Here is a 12,753-nt window from a genome sequence, read left to right on the forward strand (position 1 = left end):
GAGAGCAGATTATCTTTTTTTTTTCTCTTTTGGAAATGGTATGACTCAGAACTTAAGTACATAAATGCTGAGTGGCTAAAATCTGGAGGTTTCTAAAAGGAAGAAGGGGAGAATAGATGCTAAATTACAAGCAGCAATCTGTCCTACTACCTGGAAACACTGAATACCTTAAAGCTTCCTTCCATGGCTGACACAGTTATTCTCCCCTCTTTAGTTTAATCTGATTTCTAATATTATATGGGATGGAAATGACTAAGAAAGTGTGAATTTTTAACATATAGAATCTTGAACACAGAGCTTTTCCTCTCTATAGTTTTATAAAATGTGTTTAGCTGAAAACACTGTAAAATTGTTATTACCTTTTCACAGCATGATATAAGAATCAAAATGGAGAGTTCATCTTATTCTCTAATAAGAGTTGACAAACTGTAGCTCACAGGCCAAATCTGGTGTGTTACTTGTATTTGTAAATAAAGTTTTATTAGCATAGCCATGCTCATTGATTTTACATATCATCTGTGGCCACTTTTGCACTAGAGTAGCAGAGTCATGTAGTTTCAACAGAGACTGTCTGGCTTCCCAAACCTAAGTTATTACTGTCTGGCCCTTTACAGAAAAAGTTTGCCAACCTCAGTTTGTAACAGGATCAGAAAGTACAATGAGTACAAAACCTTTGATGCTAGTGCATGTCTTTTCTAGAAATGTGTAAGAAAATCCATCTGAGTCACTCTGTGATGGCTGCGGTTGTATACTTAGCAACACCACCATTACACTGAGATGCCTCTGTTTCGCTCCTTGCTATTACCTGTTGTCAAATTAAAAATCGGCGTGTATTTTTGTAGAATTTCTGAAGAAATAATTACTTGAAATTTATATCTTTAAAAAAATTTGACCATCAGCAGCCTATTTCTTCTAATATTGCCAAGGTAGGCTGATAAGTGACCCTCTCTCTAAAAGATACGTGTGCCCTAATCTGTATAACCTGTGAATTTTATCTTCTGTGACAAAAAAGGGATTTTTGCAGATGTGATTAAATTGTAGATCTTGAGGCAAGTTCATTACCCTCAATTATCCAGCTGGTTCCTAAATACAATCCCAAGTGTCCTTATGAGGGAAAAGGAAGATTTGACACGGGAAGAAAAAGCACTATTCCTGGAAGAAGCAAGGACTGGGCTGTCTCCTTGGGCTTCCAGAGAGAGAGACTGAGCTTTCTGACACTTTCATTTTGTCAGGTAAAAGGGCCGAAGACCAAGACCAGACCAGGCCACAACAAGCCTTTATTAGGGGAATAGATCTGCCGGGCTGTCTCTGAACAAAGGAGAGACAAAGCAATATGGCTGGGGCAGGAAAAGTCTTTTATAGAGACTGGGGTGGGGTTTGTAGGGGCAGAGGTGGGGTTGAGTGAGGTAGTGACTAGGGAATGGAGGAGCTCATGATGTCACTAGGTGGTAGGAGGTGAGCGAGTATTAGGTTACTTTCTAGGTGGGAACAGGGGCATGCTGGGAAGAAGGGTTTATTCTTTGGTGGGAGCAACCATCTTGGCATGACATCACACAGGGGAGGGGGCAAGGCACCATAGGAAGAGGGCAGCTACTATACATAATAGCTGCTGAGGTGGTGGGAGACCTATCACATTTCAGCCTGTGAAACTGCCTTCCGAATTCTTGGCCTCCACAACTGTGAAAGAGTATGTTTTTGTTGTTCTACGCTTACCAAGCTCCTGATTTGTTTCAGCAGCCATAGAAAAATGATAGAGAATCTGAACGCTGCTAGAGAAGATAATTGTGGAAATGGCTTTTAAAGTTGGATAGTGGGCAGAAGCTGGAAGAGTTTTGATACACATGATAGGAAAATCCTAGACCTCCTTTATCAGACTGCTGGTAGAAGTTGAGACTTTATACACAGCAAAGTGGGGAGCACAGTAGAGAAAGCCGATTTCATCTTAGGGAATATATATGTCATAAATAGAATGTTGCTAGAAATATGACTGTTAAAGGCACTGTGGGTGAGAACTCAGAAAAAAATGAAGACTATGTGTTGGAAATTTGAGGAAAGGGCATCTTTGAAATATAGTGACAGAAAGCTGAGCCAGATTATGTTCTACAGTGTTATATAAGCAGGAATTGTAAGCAAATTAACCTAGATATTTGGCTGAGGTGGTTTCTAAGCAAAGTGTTAAAAGTGTAGAATGGTTTATTTTCATTGCTTATAATAAAATGTGAAGGGAAACCAATTGAGAGAATTCTTAGGCTAAACAAAATTAGCTTTAGGAAATTCTCAGCCTATCCAGATTGTAAAAGTTGCTCAATTTAGGAGATTGATAAGAATGTGTTCTGGAGAAGGCCACAAGTATAGATGGACAGCATTTTTGCAAAGTGTTAGAAAATTAGGTGTGTGACTCGTGGGTTCCCTTAACTGTTTCAGCAGCACTGGGGAAAAATCTGTGGGTGGCCCTCATAACTAATGGATTAAAGCTCATGACATTCATAGGGGTCTCATGAACTTTTTGAGAATGTTATATGGGTAGAAAAACTACCAGCTTGTCCTAAAAGAAGCAGTATTGAGGTAACTTGTTACAGTAGCCAGAGAAACTAATGCAAGCACTTTCTGAATTCTTGTTAAGTGTCAACACTCTGCTTGATTTCTGGGTTTTATCTCATTTAACCAAACATTAAGCCTATAATGTAGCAACTATTGATACCTCTCCTTTTACAGACTATTTTTATTTACCAAGAACTTATAGGGCACAAGTGCTTTACAAATATTTATTTAATACTATTTTTATCTGCATTTTATAGTTCACTGACCCTATTCCTTGACATCAGGAGCCAAGTGGCCACTCCATTCTTTCACTTTTCCTAACTGATATTTTTGTGGATCCTATTGTGCATTGAGCTAAATTTAATTTTGTGATGTTTTCTGTAACCTAGGTTTACATATCGAGTTCTTCAAGGATCCCTGTTTCCATCTCTAATTCTGAGAGCTAAGCACTTGGACAGACTGACAACAGAGGAAAGGGCTGAAGCTCTTAAGAAGTGGAGAGGGGCTAGAAGGAAGAACCAAGTGACATCCAAGTATGCCGACCAATCCACTGGCAAATCAGGAAGAAGATCTGTGTCTGGACCTTCTGCTCATGCAATGAAGTCAGCAACTTCCTGTGCTGCTAAGCAAGGAGACTTGCCTCTATGTGAAACTGCTTTAGACCTACACTACTCTGCAGCTGAGGTCTCAGACGTGACTGGACCCTAAAATGTGAAGAAGGCAGACTATTCATTCCCCTGTTGAGATGCAACTGTTCTTTCAAGTTCAGAAGGATTTTGAAGAAGCACCTCTATCAAGCAAAGATGACTTACATTTTTCCTTAAGGTGTATGAGCATCTTACTAGGCTTGCGAAGCTGACATAATGACCATTACTGTATGTTTGTATGTACGGTTGTAAAAGAAGAATGAGATTTGACCTAAATAGAGTGAGAAAAGTCAGATATTTGAATCAGAATCAAATGCTGTTATGAAACATTTTTGGATTTTATAAAAGCATTTTAGTTGACTTAGAAATGCAAACATTATCACAGGGATTCATTTGAGATTTATTTATTTTACTGGGAGCTCTCATATTCTTGGGAAGTACTTTAAGAAAGCAGGTTCCAGTTTGAATTTTTAAAAATTAGCACACCTGTAATCTCAGGGCTCAGGAGGCTGAAGCAGGAAGACCATGAGTTTGAGGCCAGTTTGGGCTGCATAACAAGGTGCTGTCTCAAAAACAAACAAATAAATGTTTTAATTAAGAAAAAACTAGATTGAGAAATTAGGACTAAAAGAAAATTTCCATATGAATATATCTTATAAATGGTTAATTTACAGGTGAATTCCAAAGAGCCTCTTCAACAACAGTGGTAAAATATGGTAATGAGTGAACTCTTTCAAATGTAGTTAGTGATTATCAATAGCTTTTTATTTCCTCTGGAAAGATACCTTTGGTCTCCTGACTGAAGATCTTAAGCATACCTCTGTTCATTCCAGTGTTTTCCTGAAGTGGAGCCTTAGGAAGGGAGGGGCGAAGGGATGCTTCTGCTCCCTCAGGTACCCGGGATTGTTTCTCTCTCATCTGTTGTTTAAGAGAAGAGGCGTCATGAGGTCTCCCTCTGTGCAGATGCGGTCAGTTGGGAAACAGAAGCCATAGGGAAGGCAGACAGAATCAGCTGAGCCTACCACCCCATTCATTAGGCAATTTCCTGAATGCTTCAACAAACAATAGCCACCTGAAAATGAGACAACTTCAAAGCAATCTTCCAGAGACTACTTAAGGGTTTCCTAGTCTTTGCAATACCCAATAACTTTTCTGGTGTTGTAGCCTTTGAAAAAGTGAAATATGGATTGAAAGTAATACAGATTTTTCTCAGGGGGATTTTCTTGATGTTCTTAGAAAAACTTGTTTTTTAGTGTATTTGACAGGAATGTCTATAACAAGTTTACAGCTGTTACAAATCATATATGCTGGCTTTGGTTGGGACCAAAAACTATTCTATACCAAGTAAAGCCACATGCTATAATAAAATCAAATACTCGTGTTGAAGTTTTTAAAAATTCTATCAGAAAGTTGTTACCATTCACCAGTCATGGAGAATCCCATTCCTGAAACACCATGCTCATGTCCAGTGTCTGCATGAGGGTCTCGTTCCTATTAACAGTTATTCTCAGGGTTTAATCTTGAACCTGCTGCCTACTATCCTGGTCCAATGTTGTTTTTATACTCTTGTATTATTACTGAAAATCATCTTTTATACTGACTGATTTTTAGAATTTTTAAAATCCCACATGGCTAATGGAAGTACCTTTTGCTTCCTTAAGATTTTTTTTAATAAACTATTTAATAAATAGTGTGGACTGAAAAGTTGTCATCACTCCTGTAAATACGGACTGAATCCAATTGTAAGTGGTCCCAGAATTTAGAAGGAAAAGTAGTGAAGCACAGCATTTACAGAATATTATTTTGGCCTTTTTTAATATAGAAAAATCATTGACGTCATATCATGTGTTATCCTTATAGCAGCTGGAATGTATTCTCTGAGATCATCATGTCCCGATAAATAAAAATTTAGAGGTATAATTCCCTGTAAATAAAAGATTATATGCTGCCATCCCAAGCTCCTAGGGCAGAGAAGGTGAGCCGCATGGGCACCAGAAGCACCCCCCCCCCCGTGGAAATGAGAAAACACACAAACAAGCCTCAAAAACAGAGTTCCAGATCACCTACAGCAACCCCAAAGGGATACAAGATGGAACAATCTGATACTTAACCACCTGGACTCTCTGAACTGGCAACAAAAGAGGATCTGGGAAAAATGAAATCAGAAATTATTACTCAGACAACATCAAAGATTTTGCTCATGGTGCAAGACATGATTAATAAATCTAGAGAGGATGCAGATAAAAAAATGGAGGATCTGAGGAACATGATGGAATCCCAACATAGGAAACAAATGGAATCCATAAAACAGATACAAACAGATTTCCAAGAGATTAAAAACTCCATCGAAAGTCTGTGCAGCAGAATGAACCAATGTGAGGATAGAATTTCACATATAGAAGATAAGATTGCAATTAGTGAGAAGGAAAAGAAAAATTGCTTTAAAATTGTAAAGGAACATGAAAAATCAATCCAGCAGCTGCTAGATGGTCCAAAGAAAAATAACATAAGACTGATTGGAGTCAGTGAAGAAAGGAGAGAGTGCAGATGACATAAAAAAACTGTTCACAGAAGTGATGGCAGAAAACTTCCCAAGGAGAGGAAAAGAACTTGACATACAGATAACTGAGGCATATAGGACTCCTGCTAGCCTTAATCAAAAAAAAATCTACATATAGGCATATAATAGCTAGGATTCCAGAAATCCAACAGAAGAACAAAATTCTACAAGCAGTGAGAGAAAAGAAACAGATCACATACAAAGGAAAGCCCATCAGAATCACAGCAGACTTCTCAATGCAAACCCTCAAGGCAAGAAGAGCTTGGAGTGATGTATTTCAAGCCCTAAAGGAAAACAGCCTCCAACCCAGATTGATGTACCCTGCAAAACTATCTTTCGAAATTGATGGAGAAATAAGATACTTTCATGGTAAAGAGCACCTCAGAAACTTCATGAATACCAAACCCCGGCACTCCAAAAAATTTTAGACAATACCCTAGGAAAAGACAATGAGGATCACAACCCCAGGAAACCCAGCAGAATGAATCCATTGGGTGTGACAAATTAAACGCAAAGGGGGAGAATCCAACAAAAAGAAAAAGTCATGACAAGGCTTTTAAAACTTTTAACTTCATCTCCGTAATGAGTGTATAATTCAATCTTATTATTGTACTGATTAGTATTTTTCTGATTCTAGAGTTGCACACCATTCCTTGTGCTATACTGGCTATTTATCATCTTCTTATGTCTACATTATAATTGAGTTGTCTATTAATGAGCTCTAAGAATTTTTTATAAATTCTGGCCATAGGTTATATGCATTGTAAATATGGTCTGTGAAAGGACTACTTTTCATTTTAATGATGTCATTTAAAGTTCTAAATTTGGATGGAATCTCATTTATCAATTTTTTTCTTTTATACATCATGTTTTTTGTATCCTAGGTAGTTCTTGCCTACCCTGAATTCATAACTATTTTCCCTTATAATTTCTTCTTAAAGTTTTATACTTTTAGGCTTTCTTATTTGGGTTCATAGATCCCTTCAAGTTATTTTCATGTATGGAAATAAAGGGTTGAGGTTAATTTTTTATACACAGATACCAAGTGTTCTAGTGCCGTTTGCTGAAAACACTATCTCTTCCTTGGCTCTTGAATCGAGTTTATATTCTATAAAATGCTAATGTTAAATAATCTTTCAAAACTCAGTGGACCATATATGTGTGGTTCTATTTCTAGATTCTCTGTTTTATTCCAATGATCTATATGTCTTTCCTTACACCAACACTGCCTTGATTACTGTAGCTTTAGAAGAAGTCTTAAAATTAGGTACTAAACATCTTCCAACACTGTTTTTGTTTTTGTTTTTGTTTTTAACTTTTCTAAGTCCTTTCTACTCCTACATAACTTTTAAATTTCAATATCCAATTCTTCATTTATAGCAAGTATACACAGACCTGAATTTTTATATATATCTTGTGTTTTCTAATCCTGCTAAATTCAAGTACAAGTTCTAGGGGCTCCTAGAGATTTCTTAGTATTTTCTCTGTAGATGATCATTTCATCTACATATAAAGATTTTTCTTCTGCCGTGCCAATCCTATCCTAGTTGTGTCATTTTATTCCCAGACTATTTTGGTGGGGACTATGTTTCAAAGTTTAATAGACAGATAAAGAGTAAGCATATCTGCCCTTGTTCCCCACCTTAAGGAGAAAGCATTGTATCTTCTCCATTTATATATGGCATTCTTACTGGAAGTATGGAGTACATGTCTTTAATCTGTTGAGAAGATTCTGTTCTACTTCTAGTCTCCTGATAGCTTTTACCATGAACAGCTATAGAATTTAGTCCATTAATTTTTCTCCAACTAGTGACAGGATCATATGGCTTTTTCCTTTCCCCTGTTAAAATGATGACTTTTGGGGGTGGATCTTCCAATGCTGAACCAACACTGCCATCCCTATAACAAAACCACTTTCTACATCCTGCCAGATCTGACTTCCAATAGTTTGTTTTGTTAAACAAATTTCTATCTATGTTCACACTCCTTTCTTCTATTATCTTTATCCAGTTTTAGGATTAGCACAATGTTGATTTCCTAAAATGAGGGGAGAAGTGTTCCTTCTTTTTTCTGCTTTAATTTTTTGATCTAATTTATCAGTTAAAATGTTTATGAGCCTGCTGTTGTCATATAGGTAAGTTTTCAAGCTAGGAATATACTTTCTTTAATAGGTGCTACTCAAATTTTATATTCCTTCCAGAGTTAGTTTCATTAATTTGTCTTCCAAGTTACTTCTTACAAGTTGTCAAATTTATTTCAAGAAAGATTTTTGTAATATGCTTTCTATATCCTTTTAAATTCTGTAACATCTGCACTAATGTCTCCTAGATCTTGATATTGTAATTTAAAAAATGTATAACTGATATTGTGTAACAGGAAGAAAAGGTCTAAAAGAGCAGGGAAATTCGGAGGGGTAGGGGAAGGGAAAAAAGGGAAAGGAAAAAATATGAGAAGAGGAAAAAAATGGAAGCAAGGCCTTTGCAAATAGGGAAGGGTGGAGGGGGTGAAGGGAGGGCAAGGGAAGGAGAAAAAAATAAGAACCAAGAGACTCATGTAATGGTACAAGATCCCAATGATGAATGTAACTGTATTTTATACCTAAAATGTACCAATAAACTTAATGGGGGTAAAGAAAATTTAAAAAAAATAAAAGATTATATTCTAAAGATTAAAAGAATAAGCCCAAATGAATAAGCAAAAGGTCAATTTTTAAGACATGAATTATGTCTACATATGAATAGAGGAAAATATTTGAGTTTCTTGTTATGGGCTACAATCTTTTGCCTACAATTTCAAAATCCTCAAAACTCTGAATGCCCTGAACAACTGTGAGGCTATTTATATACTTAATGTAATTATTTTTATATTTTGGAACAAAAATGTTAATGTATTATTACCAGGTATTAAACGGTATTTTTTTAATTCAGAGAATTCTGAATTCTGAAACACATCTGCCTTCTAGGCTGAAGAGGTTTTGGATTTGCCTTCAAGCTTTAAAGGGTCACATTTATAAGAAAATAATTCATTTACACAGTTACCCAAGCCAGTGTGATCTATTGCATATTTCACCAAATTTTGGGTGATGAAGCTTAATATCATTGCTCCTACTAGCTAAAAAGGATTAATAATATACATTTGGGGACATAATTTTATTACGTCCCAAAAACATTTATAAAAGAATTGGATCAGATTCTCTAGATATTGAAGATCCATGTCCTCTTACCAGAGCTGACGTTCTCATTGGACAATGATTAATTTGAATCTGTTAATAACTTCTAATTTCAGACTAGTAAAGGAGCCACTGGTTGTCTAAAAGAACAGATACCGGTGAGAGTAAAGATATGAGACAAGTGGGTATCAGCATGCTATGACAAAGGAATGAACAATTTCCTAGGACTTGCTCTCTAGATTCCATATTCATACAAAAAGATAATACCACTTTATTTGAATTCAGAATTACTTAAAATAAGTACAATATGTACATTTCAATGAACACAAGTTGAGCAAGTCTAATAAAAGTTGTTACATTAAGCAGGTACCTACTACTATAACAAAACTGACATGTTTTTCAACTTTCACACAGCTGTGACCACAATTCAATGGTGAGATTTCCATTCTCTCTAGGCTTATAGGACAGAAGATGAGTAACGTGGAAAGTAAGTGTCAAAACAACTTTTTGAATTTCAAATATAGAAAAGTTGTATACAAAATTTGTATACAAAAAATTCATGTATAAAATCGCAGGTAGTCTTTATTTGGATTGCTGAGGCAGTCCAGGTTGCTGGTGGAGGTTAGTAACAAATTCTACATGTTCCAAAGGCATGTTGCAGGGAATTTAGCTCAGTGGTTCCACTGCTTGCCTCATAAGCACAAGGTCCCAAGTTCAATCCCAGTACAAAAAACAGGAAAAAAAAGGCATGTTGCAAAATGAATGTCTAATTAAATTAGTACGTATGAAGATTTGTGCCTTGAAGTTTTTAGTGGAGAAAAAAAGACTTTTAACCACTAATTGCTCCAGAAATTGATTTATGTAAAGTGGCCTAGTGCTTATAACTTTCAGATTTTGTTTTTAATTATCAATGAGGAGAAATGGCAACACCAGATGTTAGACATAGTTAGGGAAAATTACAAAATGTTTTATTCTGTGCAATGTCTCACTGTGCTTTGAAATACATTTCTGTGGCTTTACTGGTATGAATGAACACAGGAAAACAAAATTTTCATATTTAATTTGGTGTGGGGTACATTGTAATTTTTTTTTAATTATATTTCTCCAATGTCCTTTGGTAAACTTTCAGCTCCGTTTCATTTTAACATAGGCAGAACATATATTTCCCATGACTATTGATTTAGTTGTAGAAATCTCAATTGGCTGATATGTACTAGAAAGCTCCAGAAATGAGGAAAGAGCAGTAGAGCTTTCCTGTAAAATCACAAACTTGACTTGAGTCCAGAATGGACAGAACTGATATTCCAGGTGTCAATCTTGATGGCTAGAGAACTTTGCATTTGTGTTATGATTTCAGCAACCTAAATGGATGCTGTTGTTTTTAACCACTCTCTTTCATTAATTCTCTGAATTATGCAAACTTCAGAAGAGTAAGTAAACTCATAAATTATTTTGGCTTTTAGTAAATCAAGACCCAGTCTCCACTGTTAATAGTGAGATTTTCACCTAAAATACTGTGCTTGAGAAACAGAAACTGGAGTTCAATCAGTCTGAATTTATGTCCTTTTGGAGACAGAACCAAGGGGAACTTTTTGTAACCTGTTGAACTGGAGGGCTGCATATTTTAAATCTCTCTTCAGAGTTGCTACGTACTTTCATACTACACTCAAGGTTAGACCTGGCAAAACCCTTCTTGCTTTTCTTTTTAAAGCTTTTCATCAAATTTTAAATTAGGCCAAAAGTTGGGGGGAAAACAGTCTAATAAAATTGGTCTAAAGCAAACATTAAAATTCTCAGTGCACATGGAGCTCCTTGTTCGCGCAAAGTAGCTCTGTCCAGCCCTCCGCAGGGAGCTCTTCTCAGGCAAGGCCTTTCTCTCTGTGTGTTGCTGACACAGGGCTCTGATCCCCCTTGGGCTCCCTTAGAAGGAAGCTCTGGATATATATTTGCTTCTCAATCCATCCAATGAAATATGACACGTTGCTATACACTCCAGGACCCAGAACTTTGGAAAAGCAAATTGAGCCCCATGAAGTTAAACCAAACAATGTCCACTGTCCTCCAGGCTGCTCGCAAACAAGAGGTCCACCGCTGTCACCCTGCGATGAGTAGCAACAGACATTAGTCACTGGGATTTCAGAGCCCTGCAGCACCATGTGGTCCAGAGGGTACAAGAAAGCCAAACCAGATTAACCAATCTCTTGGAAAGTTTCAACGAAATTTTTATCGTCAGCCTGTGGAGAAAATTTACTTTCTATTCTATAAATGGTACTTTCAAATGAACATTATAAATTCTGATCTTTGAAATGAGGAGGGTGGCTTGGGAAAAGATTTTATTCTTTCTAGGAAATCAGAAGACGTTTTAAATCATTTCCTACTTACCAAAGTATGTCATAAATTTTAATAAAATCTTATGTATCAGAACTGATTACCTCATAATCAAGCTCATTGACTAACTTTCATTTGTCTTTTTTTTTTTGGTACCGGGGATCAAACTTGGGACCTTGCACTTGCGAGGCAGGTGGTGAAACCGCTGAGCTAGATCCCCGGCCCTCATTTGTCTTTTTTATTGTTTCTGATTAGTACATGTTTGAAGTACATAATGATTATAATTATTGTGGGGAGTTGGAACATGTATATAACACATCTTAACTCTTTTCTTTCTCTATTTTGTTTTTGTTTTTCATCCTCTGCCCCTCTCCTCCCTCCCTACTCCTTCCATAACTGTAGAAAATACCCAAAATGGAAAGATTTTACTCCTGTAATATCTACAGTTTTCTTACCTGGTAATATTGGAAAAGAATAGGAATCATGTTTACTGATATTTCCATGTATTAACTAATTTAATCTTCTCAAAATACCTACAAATTGATTGTTATTATTATGTTCATTTTAGAGATAATGCAACTGAAGTACAAGTTAAAGAACTTGCTCCCCAGCAAAGCCAGGCTTTGAACTCAGGCTTTCTGACAAGAAGACATCTTCTCCATGACTACCAAGCTATCCTGCTTCTTGGGAATGTTAGTGAATATGATTGCTATGAAAACAAAACTGAAATTTTGATTAAGCTTCATGCTTTTGTAGAAGTGGTGACCTTCACCTGCATAACTTTGCAATGCCCTGAGCCTAAACATTAAGCATTGACTGTGTAAGGGGCAGAAAAACAACACTTTCTGCCTGAGAGCCTGAATTAATTAATTTATTTATACTTACGAATTGTTTATTTCTGGAATTTTTCATTTGATAATTTTGGACCATAAATGACTATAACAAAACCATAACAAAAACCATAGAAAGTGAATATGGGAGAAGGGAGAACTGCTCTATATTGACTGCAATGGGCCTTCTTATTTGGTAGCAGCAGTAAGCACTGCCTGACAGTGAAGTGATTTTCCTGATGCCCCTGCTCTGTTCAGGCTGTGACAAACAGAAGTGCATCATTCCTGATGCTCCTGTTTCCATGCCAACATAGCAAAACATACTTTTACAGAATCCAATTACTGGCCAGGAAGCCCGGTAGAAGGAGGAGTAAGGAAGCACAGGAAATCAGGAAAAACCATGACAGTGACCTGCTTCAGATTATTACTACGTTTTGAAAAATAAATATGGGGTAGCAGAAAAAATTGCTGCCATTCCCGGAACACATAGTCCATATGGACACTGGGCTCCCTGTGGGGATAATTTTCTGCCAGTGTACACAGTATCATTGCAATGGATCATCTCTCTTTCTTTTTTTACATTTTTTTTTCTATATGTTTGTAATACATAAATTTTCCTGGAAAAAATTTTAACATATCACATAAAAGTGTTTTCCTCTCCTCTTATGTAGAGAGGAT

At 36.5% G+C, this 12,753-nt stretch overlaps 2 protein-coding genes across 11 annotated transcripts in view; one reads left to right on the top strand and one right to left on the bottom strand.

Annotated features, from left to right (window-relative positions):
* Positions 1–8,670, top strand: part of Atp10d (ATPase phospholipid transporting 10D (putative)) — a 117,545-nt gene extending 108,875 nt beyond the window's left edge. For 2 of the 4 annotated variants that reach the window (XM_004849763.4, XM_087187860.1), the window contains one exon: positions 2,931–8,670. In XM_004849763.4, coding sequence (XP_004849820.2) covers positions 2,931–3,249 — 319 coding nt within the window. In that variant the 3' untranslated portion in view covers positions 3,250–8,670. Of the gene's footprint in view, positions 1–1,076; positions 1,207–2,930 lie in introns of those variants that run through there. The other 2 variants (XM_004849765.4, XM_087187858.1) reach the window with 2 other exon arrangements.
* Positions 504–12,753, bottom strand: part of Corin (corin, serine peptidase) — a 313,304-nt gene continuing 301,054 nt past the window's right edge. For 6 of the 7 annotated variants that reach the window (XM_004849762.3, XM_004849761.3, XM_087187863.1 and 3 more), the window contains one exon: positions 9,152–11,016. In XM_004849762.3, the coding sequence (XP_004849819.2) occupies positions 10,777–11,016 (240 nt within the window). In that variant the 3' untranslated portion in view covers positions 9,152–10,776. Of the gene's footprint in view, positions 4,107–9,151; positions 11,017–12,753 lie in introns of those variants that run through there. The other variant, XM_087187861.1, reaches the window with a different exon arrangement.

The sequence above is a fragment of the Heterocephalus glaber genome, unplaced genomic scaffold (genome assembly GCF_053883595.1).
Source record: "Heterocephalus glaber isolate CG9 unplaced genomic scaffold, H.glaber_assembly_v1.0 deba00001509, whole genome shotgun sequence".
Lineage (NCBI taxonomy): Eukaryota > Metazoa > Chordata > Mammalia > Rodentia > Bathyergidae > Heterocephalus > Heterocephalus glaber.